This window comes from Chiloscyllium plagiosum, chromosome 5, assembly GCF_004010195.1.
Source record: "Chiloscyllium plagiosum isolate BGI_BamShark_2017 chromosome 5, ASM401019v2, whole genome shotgun sequence".
In the NCBI taxonomy this organism is placed as follows: Eukaryota; Metazoa; Chordata; class Chondrichthyes; order Orectolobiformes; family Hemiscylliidae; genus Chiloscyllium; species Chiloscyllium plagiosum.
The window spans coordinates 104,439,000-104,453,683 of record NC_057714.1 but is presented as its reverse complement, the minus strand read 5'-3'; the positions used below and the strand labels follow the sequence as shown (position 1 = coordinate 104,453,683).

The 14,684-nt window shown below is 43.2% G+C and overlaps 1 protein-coding gene across 1 annotated transcript in view; it reads right to left on the bottom strand.

Moving 5' to 3' along the window:
- paxip1 (PAX interacting (with transcription-activation domain) protein 1) overlaps positions 1 to 14,684 on the bottom strand; it is a 114,865-nt gene that overhangs the window by 39,394 nt on the left and 60,787 nt on the right. The window contains exon 9 of the mRNA XM_043690723.1: positions 7,808 to 7,903. Within this exon, the coding sequence (XP_043546658.1) occupies positions 7,808 to 7,903 (96 nt within the window). The remainder of the gene's footprint in view (positions 1 to 7,807; positions 7,904 to 14,684) is intronic.

Genomic DNA, 14,684 nt, shown 5'->3' with positions numbered 1-14,684 from the left:
AGGAAGTGGGAGGATTGGAAGGAGAAGTTGTTAAGAGTGAGGACCAGTTCAGTCAGTCGAAGGAGAATGTCAGTAGAAGGGTACTGGGTGGTTCGGCGGGAAAGAAAGAAGCAGAGGGCTTTGAGGCCTTCGTGATGGGGGATGGAGGTGTATAGGGACTGGATGTCCATGGTGAAGATAAGGCGTTGGGGGCTGGGGAAGCGAAAATCATGGAGGAGGCGGAAGGCGTGGGTGGTGTCCTGAACGTAGGTGGGGAGTTCTTGGACTAAGGGGGACAGGACCGTGTCAAGGTATACAGAAATGAGTTCGGTGGGGAAGGAGCAGGCTGAGACAATGGGTCGGCCAGGGCAGTCAGGTTTATGGATTTTGGGTAGGAGGTAGAAACAGGCGGTGCGGGGTTGTGGGACTATGAGGTTGGAGACAGTGGATGGGAGATCCCCTGAGGTGATGAGGTTATGGATGGTCTGGGAGATGATGGTTTGGTGGTGGAGACTCCCCAAGGTGCTTAAACCAACATCACTCTCTGACCCACAGTTTCCTTAACAGGCACACAAACACAAACTGGCCAAAGCAGAGACTGAAACACCTTGTCAATGGATCAACTCACGCTATCCACTCAGCTCAGAAACTCAACAACATTAAGATCGACGATGAAGAAATCATGGTTTCCTTTGACCTCACAGCAGTTTACCTCCATTGACATACCACTGGAGGAAGAACCATCCACAGCACTACTGAAAGAACTGGAAACGCTGACCCCCAACACAATGTACTCAAACCACTTGATTTATGCCTCACCACTTACTTCAGCTTCAACGGCCATGTATACCAACAAATCAATGGCACACCCATGGGACCACCCATATCAGGGCTTCGAGCCGAAGCAGTCATGGAAAGACTAGAACCCACAGCCCTCCCCATAATCCAACCCAAACTATTGATGACACATTTGTCATCAAATGCACAAGCTAGAGGAAACACAACCCATCAACACCACATTCACTGGAGAGCAGGAAAACAACAATAGACTCCCATTGCGAGTTATCACTGTAGAACGAAGGACCGATGGAGAATTTGTAACCAAGGTATACAGAAAGGCCACCCACAGAACCAAATCCTCAGCTACAATGGCAACCACCCCAATGTCCATGAATGGAGCTGTGCCAGGACAGCTACTTCGCACGGCAACACACCAGAATGATGCAAGAATGAGAACGAATGCCGATACAAGGTCTTCACAAACAATAGATACCCCAACGGTTTCATCTGCCAATGCCTATCAGACAGCTAACACCAGAAAGACACCATATGTCCCAACACACTAGTCACCCCACCCTATATAAAAAACATATCAGGAATAACAACTAGGAATCAGGACACAGGGTCACACTACACCAGCTACTCACGAACAAAACACCCCATACCCGTAACGTGCAGGACCAACGTGATACACAAAATTCCATGTAACAACTGCGACAAATATTACATCGGACATACCAGCAGAAAACTAGCAATCCAGATACACGAACACCAACTAGCAGCAAAACGGGATGGCCAATTCTCCCTCATTTCAACACACACAGACAAAGAGGACCACCAGTTTGACTGGGACAACGTAACGATTCTCGGACAAGCTTTCCTGAGGCACGCACAGGATTTCTTAGAGACCTGGTTTTCAATCTGCAATACCATCAACAAGCATGTTGACATAGATCCCACTTACAAACCACTGCATAGGAAAACCGGAAGTGACAGCACCCACCTTAACAGACCAGGGCAAATATCAAGCAGAGTAGAATTACAACGCTTCACTTAAATCGCATTGATGTTGTTACCTATCGTGCTGATGAAACATTTGCATGACAATGCACCAGCTCAGTGGGCTAACCTGCAATCACATGTGCCTCCCTAGTCTTAAAATCCCCCATCCTCGGGAAAAGACAACTACTATGAACTCTATCTTTACCCCTCATTATTTTACAAACTTCTATCAGATTGCCTCTCATCCTCCTGCACTCTAGAGAAAAAAGTCCCAGCTTATCCAAATTTTCTTTATAACCTAAACATGATGCCTGGCAACATCCTGGTAAATCTCTTCTGAACTCTCTCCATCTTAATAATATCCTTCCTATAACTGGGCAACCAGTACTGGATACCAATGTTCTGTACAACCTCAACATGATTTCCCAACTCCTATACTCAAAGGACTGAGCAATGAAGGCAAGTGTGCCTAACACCTTTAACCACCCTGTCTATATGTGATGCAAATTTTAGAGAATTATGTACCAGAACAAAGAGGTCCTTCTGTCCTGTAACACTACCCAAGGCCTTAGCCTTGTTTGTTGTACCAACAATGCAATAACTTGCATTTATCCAGATTGAACTCCATTTGCCATTTTTCAGCCCATCGATCAAGATCCCTTTGCAATCTCAGAAAACCTTCTTCACTGTCTATTATGCCACCAATTTTGGTGTCGTCTGCAAAATTACTAAACATGCCTCTATATTCGCATCCAAATCATTTTTAAAAAAAAACAGGACATATAAAAGAGGACCCAGAACTCATCCCTGTGGAACACCACTGGTAACAGGCCTCCAGTCCAAAAAGCAACTCTCCCCACTATTCTGTCTCCCGCCATTTAAGCCAATTATGTATCCAATTGGTGAGCTCACCCTAAATCCCACGTGACCTAACTTTACTAGTTAGTCTACCATGCTGAACCCCTGTCAAAGGCTTTACTAAAATCCAAATAAACAATATTTACTGCTCTGTCGTCATCAATCTTCTTGATAGCTTCCTCAAAAAACTCAAGTTTGTGGGACATGATTTTCCTCACACAAAACCATGGTGACTATCCCTAATCAATTTTTGCCTTTATAAAACATAGGATTTACGAACATTTTGAATCACCTCCAACAATTTGCCCACAACCAAACAGTTTACCCACTCACAGGTCTATATTTTTCTGGTTTTCCCCTACAAACTCTTTTTGACACAAAGGTACATTTGCCATCCTCCAGGAATCAGGCACCTCACCCAAAGTTATAGATCATGCAAATATTTCTGCAAGGGGTCTCGCAATTTCCTCCCTTACTTCCCACAACATTCTGGGATACTTTAGATCAGGTCCCAGAGATTTATCCAAAGATCCTTTGACAGCACCTTCCAAACTCATGACCACTTCCATCTAAAAGGATAAGGGCAGCAGATACATGAGAACACCACCACCTGCGAGTCCTCTTCCCAACAACCCACCATCCTGACTTGGAAATATATCGCTGGTCCCTCGGTGTCATTAGGTCAAATCATGGAACCCACTCCCAAGTGCATTGTGGGTCAATCCAGGGTACATGGACTGCAGCTATTCAAGAAGACAGCTCACCATCACTTTCTCAAGGGCAACTAGGGACGGGCAATAAATGCTGGCATATGGGTCATGAATATATTAAAAAATCTTGCTTGGACTGCACAGGAGATTGGTCAAAGCACAATTACAGTACTATGTGCAATACTGGTTTATTTACCCGAGGGAGGATATTATTGCCATTGAGGGAGTGCAAAAAAGATTCACCTGACATGGGATTGTCCCGTGAATAGAGATTTGGGAAGCTGGGCCTGTATTCTCTTTCTTGCAGAACATTCCTACTTAACTTTGTATCCTCTTATCAACCTGACCATTACTTGAATTGTATACAGACTTGAATGCAAAGGTTTATTCAAAGCTTCTTGCAAACTGGAACACACTACACCTGTGGAGCTTTTGCAGATTTGCTGCAACTGAACAGCCCAACACAGCAGAGTTTCTGTTAACTCTGAAACTGAAGCTGGCAAAGAAAATAAAACAATCGGAGTTTTAACATTTCATCTTCCCACTTCCTTCTCAACTAACCTTGCAGTGAATGCGCAAGCCTCTCCAACCATAACTCCCACTCAGCAGCTTTTAAAAAGAGTCACCAGCAATAAGCCAAGGGACCCTGAGACACAGCAACAATTCCAAAAGGAACTATTACAAGCTTTAGTGTTTGAGCATGGTTTCAAATGTGCTTGAACACAGGGGTCACTGTTCTGTGGGGGAGTGCCATTCAATTATAGCGCATCAACTATGGTTGAAAAACTATTAGCCAAGTTACACAATAAACTTCGGGGAAAGCCTTGTGAGACAGCCTCTGCAGAACAAAGTGGACAGGTAATTGTGGAGCTGACCCTACAACGCAGTTTGTCTAATGAAGTACTGAACTGGCAAAAAGTTTTATGCATGATCACTCACTGAACACAGGAGGTGCAGCATCAGCTAACCTCTAATCTCTCACTGTTGCTGATTGGTTTAGTGCTGAGTCATGGCTGTTTGACCTGCACCGGTGAGGAATGGATTTTAAGATTAGTCAGAGTACTGTCACACTCATGTCATGTCGTGAAGAAAGGGATCTTTGATACACTCCTCCCTCCCCCTCCAGTAGTTGAAGCTGAACTGACCGCTCTGAGCGCATTAAACACTTCCTTACCACCGCTTCCAGATTCAGTTGGCCTAACCCATTACGAGAGGACATCCATTCATAGCGATGTACAGATTGGAAACAGACCCTTCTGCCCAACTTGTCCACGCCGACCAGGTATTCCAACCCAATCCAGTCCCACCTGCCAGAATCCGGCCCACATCCCTCTAAACCCTTCCTGCTCCTATAACCATGATACCTTTTAAATGTTGCAATTGTACCAGCCTCCACAACATCCTCTGGCAGCTCATTCCACACACGTACCACCCTTTGCTGAAAATGTTGCCCCTTAGGTCTCTTTTACATCTTTCCCCTCTCACCCTAAACCTTTGCCCTCTAGTTCTGGACTCCCCACCCCAGGGAAAAGACTTTGTCTATTTATCCTATCCATGCCCCTCATGATTTTTTAAACTTCTATGAGGTTATCCCTCAGCCTCCAATGCTCCAGGGAAATCAGCCTCAGCCTGTTCAGCCTCTCCATATAGCTCAAATCTTCCAACCCTGGCAATACCTTTGTAAATGTTTTCTGAACCCTTTCAAGTTTCACAACATCTTTCCGATAGGAAGGAGACCAGAACTGCACGCAATATTCCAACAGTGGCCTAACCAATGTCCTGTACAGCTGCACCATGACCTCCCAACTCCTGTACTCAATACTCTGACCGATAAAGGAAAGCATACCAAACGCCTTCTTCACTATCCTAGCTACCTGCAATTCCACTTTCAAAGAGCTATGAACCTGCACTCCAAGGTCTCTTTGTTCAGCAACACTCCTTAGGACCTTAACAGGACTTGTACACTTAATGGTAAGATTTGCTTTCCCAAAATGCAGTCACATGTACTGAATTACAGGGTACAGTAAAAAATCTACAATATCACCACACACAGCTGCCTAATTACAAAATTCTTAGGAGGGACAATGTAGTTAAAAAAAAAAGAGAAACAAAGTGATAAAGTTAAGCATTACAGACCATTATAGTGTAACTAGAAAAATTAACAAAGGTAATAGTTATTGTTAAAATGCTTAACATAAACTAGAAAATTAAAAAAATAAAGGTAACAGTTCAAGTCTTAGCTCACTCTCTGGGAGAACTCAGCTGCCTGTTCTCACTGAAAGTTGAGTGCCAGAAACTTCATAACAGTCTCCGTCTCCTTCAACCTGCTGCACACTTCCAGCCTTTTCCTTTCATGTTAAGACTTGTACTTTCATTTATTTCAGTCCAAAACCACGTTGCTCCTCAAAGTGAGCATGGTGGTGGCAGAGGATTGCACTGAGAACAGAGTTGAAAGCCAACATTGCCTCCTCAGTCTGCACCAGCTATCGCAGACATGCCCAGGGAATATACACTCAACTGAAAAGACACTGAGGAGTGAAGCTTGCACGCACAAATTCATCCTAAGCATGCTGGCAGATAAATCCATAAAAAAGCCAATTAATTTGGGGCTTTATAAATAGCCAATTAACATTCAAGAGTAAAAGGACAGAATATATACTTATATAAAACATGGATTGTGCCAAAGTTGCAACACTATGTTGTTGAAGCACCTCACAATGGTAGAAATTTGAAAGCCAGCACAAGCACTAAACTTAGTATCACTGGAAGAGGAAATTATAGTTGATAGGGATGAGACAGACTATTTCTACTAAAGCACAGAAACCCAGGAGGAAATTTCATGGAGGCATTGAAAGTTACAAAATCTTTTCAGGGAGTGACTATGAAAAGATTATTTACTCTGGTTAACAGGATGTGTAATCATACTCTCTTTACATCGAGCAATACAGACTGTGGAAAATGTTTTGCATTAAGAATTGGTTCAGACAGTGAGATTTGGTCTACTAAACAGGAAAATTTGAAACAGAGAAAGGTTCAGGACAATTGGATAAGCGCGAGGCAAGTTGAATTAGTTTTGAACAATACTAAAATGTCAACACAGATGCAATGTGCAGTAAAATCCAAGGCTCTTCACTCAATTAAGAGGGAAAGGAAGACCCTTGGTTCATTTACTCATTCTCCTTGAGAGACAGAGCACTCTGTTTGGATTTTATAGAATATAGCGCTTAGGGATAAAGGGCCTGAGGTGAAAGCTGGACAAGGGTACGGTGTTGGATGAGCAGCTGAGATCATATTGATTGACTGAACAGGCTCAAAGAGCCAGATCAACTACACTTGCCTATATGTTCTACATTTCATCATTGGATATTAATTCAGATTTTATTGTCGTATGTACTCAAGTACAGATGCACAGGAGTACAGTGAGAAGTGTACAATGTCACCACACACAGTCCCATCTTACATACAAAGATACCTTTTGTTTCTTTTTTTAAAAACTACTTTGCACCCAAGTTAAAAAGTTAAGCATTACAAGCCATTATAGTATAAAAATAAAGAAATAAAGGTAATAGTTTATAATATCTTTCTTAATATAAACTAGAAAGATAAAGAAATCAAGTTAAAAGCTCAACAATCTTTCTCGACTGTTTAGCCATAGTACGGCCCCAAGTTCCTCCACTTAGCTCACTCTCTCAGCTGTCTGTTCTCAATGCGACCGCCACCACAGAGACTGGGGGACTTCCCTCATCGCTCACTTCTCCCACGTTAGGCTCACTCCAAATGACAAAAACCCATGCTCTGGACCGGACGAATATGACTGGCTCCTCAAATGCCAAGCATCTCCCCTAAATGTTTCCCCACTGCAGATTCATGATGGCATTCAAACCAAAGTCAAGGCTCAGAATGAGACACAAGTTACTGGTCATGATCTGCTGAAAGACTGACCCAGCAGCAGGTTTTGAAATTATTAAATGGCGCAAGTTGATATTCTGTAAATCAAATAAGGCCAAAAAGAAACTTATGCAGGGATACCAGGAGGAAGCCTTCCATCACATTGCTTGTAGTGGCATTCCATGGCTTTAGGAGGTAAAATACAGCAACTTACAGCAGCACAGAGCTGGAAATTTGCATCGATATGTAAATTGGGGACATTATCAGGATGTTACATTCCTACTATTTTACTCTCAACTGTGAACATCTGGATGGAAATACCAGAGGCAAAGTGTTATGAAGGATTGATTTTACTCATGCACCAATTACATAGTAAAGAATCAGAGATTGAAGATAATACGTATATTACACAAATTAGTGAACAGTAATGAGCCATCAAAAGATGTTGCATTAAAAACTAATTTCTTTCATCAATACAGCACTCAAAACAAGCTGGGAGGCTGAATGAGGCTGCATAATGTTTTCACAAAACTACCTTGATAACATGCATGCAAGGAAGGGAAAAGGCAAGTAAATGCCTATGCACTTACCTGGGCGTACATATTGCTGACCTGACTTTCACACAGAAGGTGCGTGCATCTATTGGTCAGGGTGGGATCTACAATTCCACCATGGGCTTGGATAATCTGGACAATAACATAAAAACACATCATTTATACACCATATGAATTTCTACTACATCAACAATCAGGAGACTCTTCCTACAGTTAAACCATGTCATCGCATCGCTTCGTTTGTCAGCTCTGATTAAATTGCATCACCTTATTATTAAAGTTACCAGTTTAACTTTTGCCATATATCTAATGCACCACAGCACGGCTGAGATGGGAATGACTAGTTCAGTACAAATCAGGAATGGAATGGACCTACTTCAGGTTCCATAGCTTTCCGTGATGCACACTGGACACAAGATCAGACAGGGGAAGCTATCTGACTGAACTACTTTTGCTAAAACTATAAAGGGAAGAGTCAGACCACAGCTGAAATACTGTCAACAGTTTTGTGTCCTTATCTAAGGAAAGATATACTAGCACTGGGGACAATTCACTCCATACTCACTATGAAGTGACTTGTCTAATGAGGAGACTTTGAGTAGAAAGTCTGTAACTTGATATCAAATTATTAGGATACATAAAGTCATATCATGAAACAGGCCCTTAGGTCCAACTTGTCCACGGCGACCAGATATGTAGTCCCATTTGCCAGCATTTGCCTCATATCCCTCTAAACCCTTCCTATTCATATACTCATTTGGATGTCTTTCAATGTTGTAATTGTATCAGCCTCCACCACTTCCTCTGGCAGCTCATTCCATACACACACCACCCTCTGTATGAAAATGTTGTCCCTTAGATCTGTTACGTCTTTCACCTCTCACCCTAAACCCATGGCCTCTAGCTTTGAACTCCCACCCCAGAAAAAAGACTTTGCCTATTTATCTTATCCATGTCCATTACGATTTTATAAACTTCTATTAGGTCACCCCTCAGCCTCCAACAGTTCCGGTGAAAACAACCCCAGCCTGTTCAGCCTCTCCCTATAGCTCAAACCCTCCAACCCTGGCAACATCCACATAAATCTTTTCTGAACCGTTTCAAGTTTCACAACATCTTTCCGAGAGGAAGGAGACCAAATTGCATGCAATATTCCAACAATGGCCTAACCAGTGTCCTGTACAGCCGCAACATGACCTCCCAAATCCTGTACTCAATACTCTGACTAATAAAGGAAAGCATACCAAACCACCTTCTTCACTAACCTATCTACCTGTGACTCCATTTTCAAGCAGCTATGTACCTGCACTCCAAGGTCTCTTTGTTCAGCAACACTCCTCAGGACCTTACCTTTAAGGTGTATAAGCCCTGCCCTGATTTGCCTTTCCAAAATGCAGTACCTCGGATTTATCTAAATTAAACTTCATCTGCCACTCCTCAGCCTATTAGTCCATCTGATCAAGATCCCATTATACTCTGAGATAACCTTCTTCACTGTGCACTATACCTCCAATTTTGGTGTCATCTGCAAACTTACTAACCATACCTCCTATGTTCACTTTCAAATCATTTATGTAAATGACAAAAAGCAGTGGTCCCAGCACCGATTCTTGTGGCACTCCACTGGTCACAGACTCCAGTCTGAAAAACAACCCTCCACCACCACCCTCTATCTTCTCCCTTCAAGCCAGTTCTGTATCCAAATAGATCCCCCTGTATTCCACGGGATCTATCCTTGCTAACCAGTCTACCATGAGGAACCTTGTATGCCTTACTGAAGTCCATTGGATCACATCCACCGCTCTGCCCTCAATCTCCTTTGTTACTTCATGATAAACTCAACTAAGTCAGTGAGACATGATTTTCCCATGCACAAAGTCACATTGACTATCCCGAATCAGCCCTTCCCTTTCCAAAACCATGTAAACCCTGTCTCTCAAAGAGCAAGGTAAGTGTTGAAAATCTAATTCCCATTGTGAAAAAACAGCATAAATGTACAATTACATATTCTAAGTTTAAGTGGAGATGAGGAGGAATTTCTTCTCTCAGAGTAGTGAACCTATGGAATTCTTTAGCATGGCAGCTGTCAAAGCTGGGTCATTAACTACATTCAAGATTGAGATAGGCAGATATTTAATAGTCAAGGGTTAGGGGGATATGGAATAAAGTGAGTTGAGGCTAGCTGCAATCTCAGTGAATGGCAGAACAAACTTGATGGGCTGAATGGCCTCCTCCTGCTCGTAATGAGAGTGTGTTGCTGGAAAAGCACAGCAGGTCAGGCAGCATCTGAGGAATAGGAAAAATCGATGTTTGGGACTGGAGCCCTTCATCAGGAATGAGGTTGGGAGCCCTGGGAGTGGAGAGAGAAATGGGAGTGGGGGTGGGGCTGGGGAGAGGGTAGCTGAGAGCCACCCCTCCCTCCCATTTCTCTCTCCACCCCTCGGGGATTCTAGCCTCATTCCTGATGAAGGGCTCCAGTCCCAAATGTCAATTCTCCTGCTCTGCGGATACTGCCTGACCTGCCTTATTTTTTCCAGCAACAGACACTCAACGCTGACCTCCAGCATCTGCAGACCTCATTGTCTCCTTCTGCTCTTATGTCTTATGTTTTTTTAAATAGACTTTAAATCATTACAAGCACTCCACTGGTTATAACCTATGCTCCAGAAAATGGTGGGGGGGCTGGGTCTGGGTGGGATGTTTTTTCGGAGAGTTGGTGCTGACCTGATGGGCCAAATAACTTCTTTCCCCACAGTAGCGATTCTGTGATTCAATGATATGAATGCTTATCATATTAAGCCACTTTCAGGTATGTAACATCTAATGATTCCCCTTTATCTGTAATGCTGGTTACCTCCTCAAAAAAACTTTAATAAAACTGTCAGGCTTGATTTCCCCTTCACGAAGCAATGCTGATTCGGCTTGCTTAAATTATGCATTTCTCAAAGTTTTGCTTTTATGTTCATTAAAATGAATTCCAGCATTTGCCTAATAACTATTTAGCCGTTTGTCTCCCTCCCCTTTTGCAGGAGAGTTTTACCTTGTATAAGGGTGCAATCTGCCAAGAGCTGTACAGCACGGAAAGAGACCCTTCAGTTCGATTCGTCCATGCCGACCAAGTTTCCCAAAATAAACTAGTCCCATTCGCTTGCATTTGGCCCGTATCCCTTTAAATCTTTCCTATTCATCTACTAATCCAAACATCTTTTAAATGCTGTAATTGTAACAGCCTCAACCACTTCTACTGGCAGTTCATTCCACACAAACTACCTGCTGTTTGAAAAAGTTGCCCCTCAGGCAAAATTCTTCTCCTCTCACCTTAAAAATATGCCCCCGAGTTTTGAACTCCTCTATCATCGGGAAAAGATCTTGGTTATTCACTTTATCTTTATAAACCTTTATAAGTTCACCCCCAACCTCCTATGCTCCAGTGAAAGAGGTCCCAGCCTTGACTGATAACTCACACCGTCCAGTGCTAGCAACATTCTGGTAAAACGTTTCCCTCTCCAATTTAATAAAACCCTCCCTATAGCATAGTGACCAGAACTATACACAGTACTCCAAAATTAGCCTCACCAACATTCTGTACAATCTCAACGTGATGCCCCCACTTCTATACGCAATGGTCTGAGCAAGAAAGACAAGCGTTCTAAACGCCTTCTTAACAACCTGACTACCTGTGACAACTTTCAAAGAACTACGTATCTGAAACCCTAGGTCTCTCTGTTCAACAACACTGCCAAGGACCCTAGCATTAACTATCTAAATCCTGTCCTTGCTCATCTTACCAAAAATCATCTGTGATTTTCCCAGAATCTAAGGATTCTTACAAGAGTACATTGATTATCTCTGTCCCTACTTTGTTTAAAATCCTAGGATGCTATCCTCACATACAAGGGATGTTTTCACCTTTCATCCCACTAATTTCCCGAGTTATTGCTCTCATGATAGTCATGATGCTATTTCCTCCCTCTTCTTTCTTGATTATTTGGTAATCTAGGAATGCTAATTACCACAGCACGGTGGTTCAGTGGTTACACTGCTGCCTCACGGTCCCAGGTTCGATTCCAGCCTCAGGCGACTGTCTGCATGGAGTTTGCACATTCTCGCAGTGTCTGCCTGGGTTCCCTCCGGGTGCTCCGGTTTCTTCCCACAGTCCAAAGGTGTGCAGGTCAGGTGAATTGGCTGTGCTAAATTGTCCATAGTCTTAGGTGCATTAGTCAGAGAAGTGGGGGGTGGGTCTGGGCAGGTCGTTCTTCGGAGGGTTGGTGTGGACTTGTTGGGTTGAAGGGGCTGTTTCCACACTGTAGAGAATTTAATCTAATCTAATATTCCCTGCAGTGAAGACTATTACTTAGCTCTTCTGCCATTCTCTAGCTTCCCCATTACTTCCTCAGATACTCTTTCAAAGGAGCAGATACTCATAGGTGCCCCCTTTTTTTTTAATTCAAAGCAGCTCTTACTGTCTGCTTTTATGATGCTTGCTCCATTGGACTCATAAGTTTCTCCACCATTTTTCTGTCATCTTCTGTTGGCTTTACCACTAGTCTGTGCCAAATTGTATGCTTTTTCTTTCAATTTGATACTTTAGTTTTCCTTATTAACCACGATCAGTTTAGCCTGTTGCTAGTATCCTTCTTCCTCCCTGGAATATTTCTTTGCTGTTTGTGGTGAACTGTTTTCTTAAATGCCTGTCACTGTTCCTCAACCATTTCTTCTCTAAAATATTCCCCAGTCCACTCCAGACAGCCCTGCCCCAGTCTCATGTAATTATCCTTAAAGTTTAGCACAGTTGTTTCCAACCCAATTCTGTTCCATTATTGTCACTGTTGCCGAGGGAATCTTTTATTCTCGGATCATCTATTAAGCCTGCCTCATCACACATTACCAGACCTGAAACAGCCTGATCCAATGGTGGATCCACAAGCTATTGTTATGGGGAAAAATATCAAAGAATCCCTACAGTGTGGAAACAGGCCCTTCAGTCCAACAAGTCCACACCAACCCTCTGAACAGTAACCAACCTATGAATACCCTATGAATGTACTCTATGAATTCTTCCAAAGTAAATTGTCTGGTCATTGCAGGATTGTACTTGCAAGATCCCATAACTAGCAATCACTAGTCTCAAAATAAACGGAGACAGTAAGGACTGCAGAGGCTGGAAACCAGAGTCAATAGATGTGAAGCTGGAAAAACGCAGCAGGTCAGACAGCATCCGAGGAACAGGAAAGTCAACGTTTCGGGACGAAACCCTCCCTTCTGATGAAGTGTTTTGGGATGAAATGTTGGCTTTCCTGCTCCTCGGATACTGTCTGACCTGCTGTGCTTTTCCAGCTTCACATCTATTGACTTAAAATGAACTTCACAAGATTGAACACTCTTTGGGACAGCCCAAGGTCAGCGTTAAAATCCTTTTTTGCTAGTTTAAATCGATACTTCCTTGTCCTCGAAACCCTGAGGCATTATCTCAGATTGGAATTAGAATTAGGTTTATTGTCATATGTACTCAAGCACAGAATTACAGTGAAAAGTGTACAAAGTTGCCATTCCTGGCACCATCGTGCACCTGGTACAAAATAGGAAACTAAAGAAATACAGTTAAAACTTCATCACAGTTCTCCAAAGGCATGGGCCTGCAGTTGCTCCATGCTGGGCTTTCCAGAGGCCTTCTCCCCCACCCCAGCTGGCTGAGACCTTCCCTGTCGATCACCATCAGTTCACTCACTGTTCTGCTTCAATATTCTAGTTTAAATTTATACTCTCAGACAGTACCGTTCAAGGATAAAGTGCTTAGCTTCTGCAGTTCTTCTGCTTAATCAAGTGAAGACGAATTTACTACAATCCAACAATAGATTAGATCGAACATAAATGAGCCATTCTTCAACCCAACAAGCCTGTGCCAGTGACTATACTCCGTACTAGCCTCCTCCCACATCTCTGTAGCCAACTCCAACAACTATAGAGGAATCTCAATTATCCGAACGACACAGGCAAGGAGTATTTTGTTTGGATAATCGAACGTTCTGATAACAGTTTATCCAAGCATCGGGATCTTGTTTGGATAATCTGAAATTCGGATAAATCGAATGCCAGATGATTGAGGCTCCTCTGTATACAGAACAGAATGGCCAAGAGGCCACGCAGTGATCATTGCCAATGCAGACTCCCTGCCTTTCCCCTTAGCCTGACAGTTCTTCAGATTGCTGTCCAACTCCCTTTGCGAGCCACTATTGAATCCGTCTCCACCACATGAACAAACGACTCAGGAGAAGCAGCAGCACATTTGGTTCCTTGAGCTTGCTTCACCATTTAATAAGGTCATAGCTCATGTGACTGTAGTCTCAGCTACGCTCTCCCATCTGAGCCCCATAAGCCTGGACTCCTGTAATTATCAAAAATCTAACTCACTCCGCCTTCAATAAACTTAAAGACTTAGCCTCCACTAGCTTCTGGGGAAGAGAACACCACACTCTAATAATCCTGAGAGAAATAGTCTATCTCCTGTTTTTAAGACGGCAACCTCTTGTCTTTAAATTAGGACTGCTTGTTTTAGTTTTACAACAGGAAATGTCTTCCCAGTATCAAGCCTACCCAAATCCCACCTCAGGATCCGAGACATTACTTGGAACAAGTAACTGATTGATAACTTGTCATTAGTCCACTGACCAATGGTGTGTTCGGGCGATATGGTGGCACAGTGGTCAGCACTGCTGCCTCACAGTGCCACAGACCCAGGTTCGATTCCACCCTCAGATGATTGCCAGTGCGCAATCTGCAAGGGTTTTCTGCGGGTGCTCCAGTTTCCTCCCACAGTCCAAAGATATGCAGGTTAGGTGGATTGGCTTTGCTAAATTGCCGATAATGTCCGGAGATTTTCAGGCTAGGTGGATTAGCCATAGGGAATGCAGTA